General features: G+C 55.2%; 1 protein-coding gene across 2 annotated transcripts; it reads right to left on the bottom strand.

Annotated features, from left to right (window-relative positions):
* Positions 1 to 1929: 1929 nt before the first annotated feature.
* Positions 1930 to 5746, bottom strand: Prph (peripherin). Of its 2 annotated transcripts, none has more exons than XM_070035184.1 (9): positions 5153 to 5746; positions 4722 to 4782; positions 4422 to 4517; positions 3820 to 3990; positions 3555 to 3680; positions 3234 to 3454; positions 3079 to 3128; positions 2520 to 2599; positions 1930 to 2329 (listed from the first exon to the last, which is right to left on the bottom strand). In XM_070035184.1, the coding sequence occupies exons 1-9, from the start codon at positions 5689 to 5691 to the stop codon at positions 2261 to 2263; spliced, it is 1413 nt and encodes a 470-aa protein (XP_069891285.1). In that variant the 5' UTR covers positions 5692 to 5746; the 3' UTR covers positions 1930 to 2260. The 2 variants fall into 2 exon arrangements, with proteins under 2 accessions (XP_069891285.1, XP_069891294.1); XM_070035193.1 differs by having other exon boundaries at positions 1930 to 2326.
* Positions 5747 to 6370: the final 624 nt, after the last annotated feature.

Below are 6370 nucleotides of genomic sequence, written 5' to 3'. Positions count from 1 at the left end.
ATGGAAATAGATGTTTCAAGCAATGCAGGGGTGGTGGCAGCAGCAGAACCTGACCTGCAATGCAGGCATATTGAGTTGATTTGGGTGGATGACACAGCAAGGACAGGAACCAGTATCACAAAAGAAAACAAAAAAAAAGAAATTGAAAGAAAAGAAAAGAAAGCTTGCCAGGCTACCTACTCAGGAGGCTGAGATCTGAGGATTGTGGTTCAAAGCCAGCCCAGGCAGGAAATCTGTGAGACTCTTCTCTCCAATAAATCATCAGAAAACCAGAAATGGTGCTGTGGCTCAAGTGGTAGAGTGTTTGCCTTGAGCTGAAGAGCTGAGGGACAGTGCTCAGGCCCCAAATTCAAGCCCCACCACGGAAGGAAAAAAAAAAAATCTCATACTTGTACTCTTAACTACTCAGGAGGCTGACCATGGTTCAAAGCCAGCCTGGGCAGGAAAGTCTGTGAAACTCTTATGTCCAATTAACCACCTGAAAACCAGAAGTGTCACTATGGCTTAAAGTGGTAAGTAGAGCACTAGCCTTCAGCAAAAAATTCAGGGACAGCACCTAGGCCTTGAGTTTAAGCTCCATGAATAACAAAAAAAAAAAAAAAAGAAAGAAAGAGAAAGAAAGAAAGAAGAAAGAAAAGAAAGAAAGGAAGGAAGGAAGGAAGGAAGAGCAAGCAAGCTGAGCACTGGTGGCTTAGAACTATATATCTAGCTACTCAGGAAATTGAGATCTGAGGAGCACCACAGTTAGAAGGCAGCCTGGGCAGACAAATCTGGGAGATTAATCTCCAATTCACCAGCAAGAGGCTGGAAGTAGAGGCATGGCTCGTGTTGTAGAATGCCAGCTGTGAGCAAAAAAGTAGAACAAGAATGAGAGGCCCCGAGTTCAAACTCCATTACTAGTAAGAGAGAGAAAGAAGAAAGAAACAGTCTTAACAGAATTGAAGTAAAGAGAGGAAGGTGAGTGACTTCTTTCTTTTTTTTTGTTTTGTCAATCGTGGGGCCTGAACTCTGGGCCTGGGCACTGCAGCTCTTCAGCTCAAGGCTAGCGCTCTACCACTTGAGCCATAGCACCACTTCTGGCTTTTTCTGCTTATGTGGTGCTAAGGAATGGAACCCACACCTCATGCATGCAAGGTAAGCACTCTTCCACTGAGCCACCTTCCCAGCCCAAGATGAGTGACTTCTGATTATATAAGACAGATCCCTGTGGAGCCTTCTCTGGGGGGTGAGAAATCCAAGAATAGAAACATGAGTGCAGATAAAAGGAAGTGAGAAACTTTGAAACTCATTGAATTTGTGTGTCAGTACTAGAGCTTGAACTCAGTCTTTTACTCTGGCACAATTTTTTCACTCTACCAGTTGAGCCACAGCTCCACTATGGCTGTTGGCTAGTTATTTGGGGATAAGAGTCTCACAAAGCTGGGTGTTAGTGGCTCAGGCCTGTAATCCTTTTTATTCTGGAGGCTGAGATCTGAGGATTGTGGTTTGAAGCTTGGCTGGGCAGAAAAGTCTTGAGATTCTTATCTCCAATTAATCACAGAAAAAGCTGGAAGTGGTAGACTGCTAGTCAACACACCCAACCCAGAGTTCCAGGCCCAGGATCAGCACAGAAACAAACAAACAAACAAACAACAACAAAATGTCTCACAGACTTTTCTGGGCTGGCTTTCATTGTAATCATCAGATCTCAGCCTCCTGAGTAGCTATAATTACAGGTGCCAGCCACTAGCACCCAGCACATCTAGACATTTAAGGCTGCAGTGGGGAACAGTAGCTGAAAAAGGAAAACTCAGCAAGGCACACAGGAATCATAGATGCTGAGACAGAATGAGTCAGAGAAGAAAGTCAGGGAAGAACTGTTGCGGTTCCTTTCCTCCGTCTTCCCCACCCCTTCCCCTGGACACAGATGCACTAGAGAGGATTCTCTTCATAGCAGCTTTATTTGACTCCATAGTGAAACTCAGACCGTGGCCCAGCCTGCTGATCACGGGATCCATCTGGAGCACAGTCATCCTGGGGGGTCAGGGGCCTCTTACCAGGACACAGAAAGGAAAGCATACATGTCACACCTATATATCAGGGCAGGGAGAGGCCCAGCTACTGCTGGCCAAATAGGACTTGGCTATAGGCCAGGGGCCGGGGAGGTCTGATACCACCTGATAAACACATGCAGAAGGAAGGGTACTAATTTAGGACTAGTGCTAGGGTTTGGGCTTTAAGTAGGCTTTGGGCAGGGTCAGAGTGCTCTCCACCAACAGGCTCAGTAGCTGTGAGTAGAAGACTTGTCCAGCTCATTATGCTGTTCCTTCTGGGACTCTGTCACCACCTGCTGTGGGTAAACACATAAGTTCAGCACCACCTAGCATCACCAGCTGAGGCTCCAGCGAATGCCCCCATCAATCTCCTGGCTCTTCCCCCAAATCAAGTACCCACATACCCTAAGATCTGCAGCCAGGCTAGGGCTCAGAAATAGCATAGGAAATGGTAGGTAGGGTCCTGGGTCAGGGAACCTAGCTCACCTCTCCATCCCGGGTCTCAATGGTCCTGATCAGAACCATCTTGCGGCTGTGGCTGTCCTGGAGAGTCTCCACCTCAGGCACTGGAGAAAGCATGTTGAGGGGTAGAATGGGAAAGGCTTGGGTTTTTTTCTTTCAGATTCTCACTCCCAACCCTGAGGGCTAGGTACGGGTTTGGCTTGAGGAGTAGGAGACAGTCTTGGCCAAGACTCCATTCCTGGGAGAGAGAATCTATCCCTGAGCCCAAGCTATCTCATAAAGAGTCCAATCTTTATGGCAAAAGGGAGGGGCGGACACCAGTGGCTCACGCCTGTAATCCTAGCTACTCAGGAGGCTGAGATCTGAGGATCTCGGTTCAAAGGCCAGCCTGGGCAAAAAAGTCCATGAGACTGTAATCTACAGTGAACCACCAGAAAACAGGAAGTGGCGCTGTGGCTCAAGTGGTAGAGCGCTAACCTTGAGCTGAAGAGCTGAGGGACAGCGCCCAGGCCCAGAGTTCAAGTCCCGCGACCAAAAGAAAAAAAGGGAGGTAGAGGCTGGAAGCCAGACCTGGAACACTCACCAGTAGTCTTTAAACTAAACGAAGCAAAGGAATGGATGGGAACGGAGATCCTGTGGGGCAAAGCGTGTGGTCAGCCCTGTGACAATGTCATTGGGTGTACCCCCAAGGCGGGATCATTCTCGACTCCACCCAAGCAGCCACCACTCCCCCCTTACCGGCTCTCTTCACCCTCCAGCAGCTTCCGGTAGGTGGCGATCTCGATGTCCAGGGCCATCTTGACGTTCAGGAGCTCCTGATACTCGCGCAGGTGCCGGGCCATCTCCTCCTTCAGCTGCCGCAGCTCCTCCTCCAGGCGTGCGGCTCCCGCCTGGTACCCACCCGCCTCCAGGGCGAACTGCTCCTCCAGCTCCCGCAGCTGTCTGAGCAGCGCCTCATTCTGGGGGGTACGAGGGAGGTTAGAGATAATCAGTTGCGGAACCCATCATCACTATCATCCTTCCTGACCCTCCCCCAGGGCACTTGGCTTAAATGCTCACCGTGCCCCGCAGCCCATCCACCTCGCAAGTCAGGCTCTGGATCTGGCGTCGAGATTCATTCATCTCCTGCTTGGCCTGGCGCAGGGCCTCGTGGTTCCTGTTGGCGGCGTCGGATAGGTCCGCGTACTGTATGTAGAGTTGGGGAGCAAAGGGAGGGGGGTGTCACCCAGGCTAGAGAGGGCTGGGACACTCGACACTTCCCAGTGCCTCCCCCTCCTGGGGGAATCTTGGGCTTTCTGGAGCCCTCACGGGCTGTGTGTCACACCTTGGATTTATACCACTCCTCGGCCTCCTGTAAATTCTTCGCCGCTATGTTCTCGTACTGAGCACGGATATCCCGCAGCGCCGCTGTCAGTTCCGGCTTCACCATCGCCTCGACCTCGACCTGCTGCTGCACCTGCTGACTCTCCACGCTCACTTGCAGGTCTCGAAGCTCCTACGGCCAGGATAAGCAGAAGATGAGCACCCAGCGCAAATCTCACGCCGGCTGTGCGCCGTTAGCCCAGCAGGCCGGGGTGCGGGAGAGGAAGGGAGGGGAAATCAAAAACCAAAACAACCCCCCCACACATTTGCATGGACAGAAGGGGGCGCCAGGGAGCGCGCAGCGTGCGCTGCGCGGGTCTGCCCGGCTCGGCTGGCGCTAAAACAGATGTGAGGTTCGGGATGCAGATCCCCTCGCTGGCCAACAGGTGGCGCAGGGGTGGGAGTCAGTCAAACCACCTGTAAGACCAGGTTGGAGTGAAAGCGCCGGATCATCGAATTTCCCGTCTCACTCCCAGCGTGATTCCTCGATTCCACCCACTGGTCATCGCCCCCACCCCCACCCCGATCTGGGTCTCAACAACTGGAGCAAGGAGGTCCACCTACCTCCTCGTGCAGCTTTTTGAGGAACTCAATTTCATCCATCAGGGATTCAATCTTGCGCTCCAGTTCCAGGCGAGACAGGGTGGCGTCGTCCACGTCCTTTGTGGGATAGGAGTGGGGGGAGTTAGAACACATACACACACACACAGAAAAGGAATCATTGTTCAGGTCGAGGAAGAGTCTGTCCTTCTTTCTTTGCCTCGAGACATCTAGTTGCCGCTTCCTCCCCCATGCAGGCCATGGATGGGGGTAGCTAGTAAAACTCCACGGGTGTGTGTGTGGGGGGGGGGTGCCCAGGCTCACCTTACGGAAGAGCACTAGGTTGTGTTCCGCATCCTCCCGCTTGCGCATTTCATCCTCCAACCTTTGGGCAGAGTGAGTAGAGACTGAGAGTGAGGGGTCGCAGCCTAGCCCTTGTCCACAGACCTCGGCCTCGCATCCTCCCCTCACACTCCCTCCTCTACCTCTGCTGCAGCTGTCTAGGATTCTAAGGGGAGGGGTTCAGGCTGTCTGGTGGAATTAACCTGACTTTCTAACAGGCTGGGAATTGAGATGGAGGGGGGTCCCCTTAAAATTGGGAGAGCTGTCCCACCTCCCCAGGCACTCAGGAGTGAGGGTGCTGTGGGATCCGGCACAGGTTGGTCCTGGGGAGGACCACGCCCTTTGGCTGCTGGGGAGCTGGGAAGGGAGGAGCCGGCCGCCGCCCATCCCCAGGCCTGCCTCCAGCCCCTGACCTCTGCTTGAGCGCCGCCAGGTCCTCCTCCAGCCCATCTCGCTCCACCTGCACCCGATCGCGCTCGCGGCCCAGCAGCTCCAGCTCGCGCCGCAGCTCCCGCAGCTCCTGCTGGCACAGCTGGTCGGCGCGCGCCGGCTCCTGGCCGCGGGCCTGGTTCAGTTCACCCCGCAGGGCCGCGTTCTGCTGCTCCAGGAAGCGCACCTTCTCGATGAAGTTGGCAAAACGATCGTTGAGCTCCTGCAGCTCTTGCTTCTCGTTGCTGCGCGTGGCCAGGAACTCCTGGTTAAGGGCCTCGGCCATGGAAAAGTCGAGGCGCTCCGAGGGCAGTCGCAAAGCACCCGCCCGAGGGGCACGGAAACTGCCCAGGCGCACCGTGGAGCCCGGGGACGCAGAGCCCAGCAGGCGGCTGCTGGAGAAGCGGGAGCTGGAGGAGTAGGAGAAGGCCCCGGGGGACAAGGAGGGCGGTGGCCCGAAGGTGCGGCGGTATGAAGTGGAGGCGACGCTCGCCCGGAGACCCGACGGGTGGTGGTGGCTCATGGCGTCCGAGGATGGCAGCCACCGCTTGCACAGCTAGGCCGCCCGGCCGGGAAGGAGCCGCAGACCGCTGCAAGGCAGCTTTATAGCCCTGCGGTCTCCAGGGGGGGCACGGGCAGCTCCGCCCACTGGCCTGACCAGAGGGGGGGGGGTGCTGTGTGGGGAGGGGGATGCCGCACCCTGCGGAGCACGGGCGGGGGCGGTACCCTCCCTTTCCTGGATGCTGGCGCTAGGCCTGGCCTACTTCATTCCTCCTGTTGCTGATGGGGAGAAGGGGGGGGGGGAGAGGGATGTGACTACAGGCAGAGGTGTATATATGTGTGTGTAGGGGGGGGGAGGGGGCTGCCAGTAAGTATCTCAAACTGGAGCGTAGAGCAGAAGGGCTGGGGTACCTGCTTGGAAGAGCTGGTTAGAATTAGAGGCCAGGAGGACAGAAGAAAGAAGGCCAGGTAGAGGGAAAACTGACCTGGCCTAGGCCCCAGAGCTAAAGTCAGCAAGTGCTCCCTGTTTCCACCCACCCCCTCCTTCAAGCACACCCAGGAGAAATGGGGGCCAGGAGGGCAAAGGCAGAGGGGGTTGGGGAAGGGTTGGTCTCTCCCTATTCCCCAGGGCCCTGTGAAGGGTTGGTGATTAGAGCCAGCTCTGCAGCTAATGGACTGACCAGCTCCCTTCCCCCTCCCCT

Source organism: Dipodomys merriami, unplaced genomic scaffold, assembly GCF_024711535.1.
Source record: "Dipodomys merriami isolate MVZ:Mamm:240054 unplaced genomic scaffold, mDipMer1.0.p SCAF_10, whole genome shotgun sequence".
Taxonomy (NCBI): domain Eukaryota; kingdom Metazoa; phylum Chordata; class Mammalia; order Rodentia; family Heteromyidae; genus Dipodomys; species Dipodomys merriami.
Note: the sequence above shows the minus strand (reverse complement) of the source record. Positions and strands in the feature narration are given on the sequence as shown.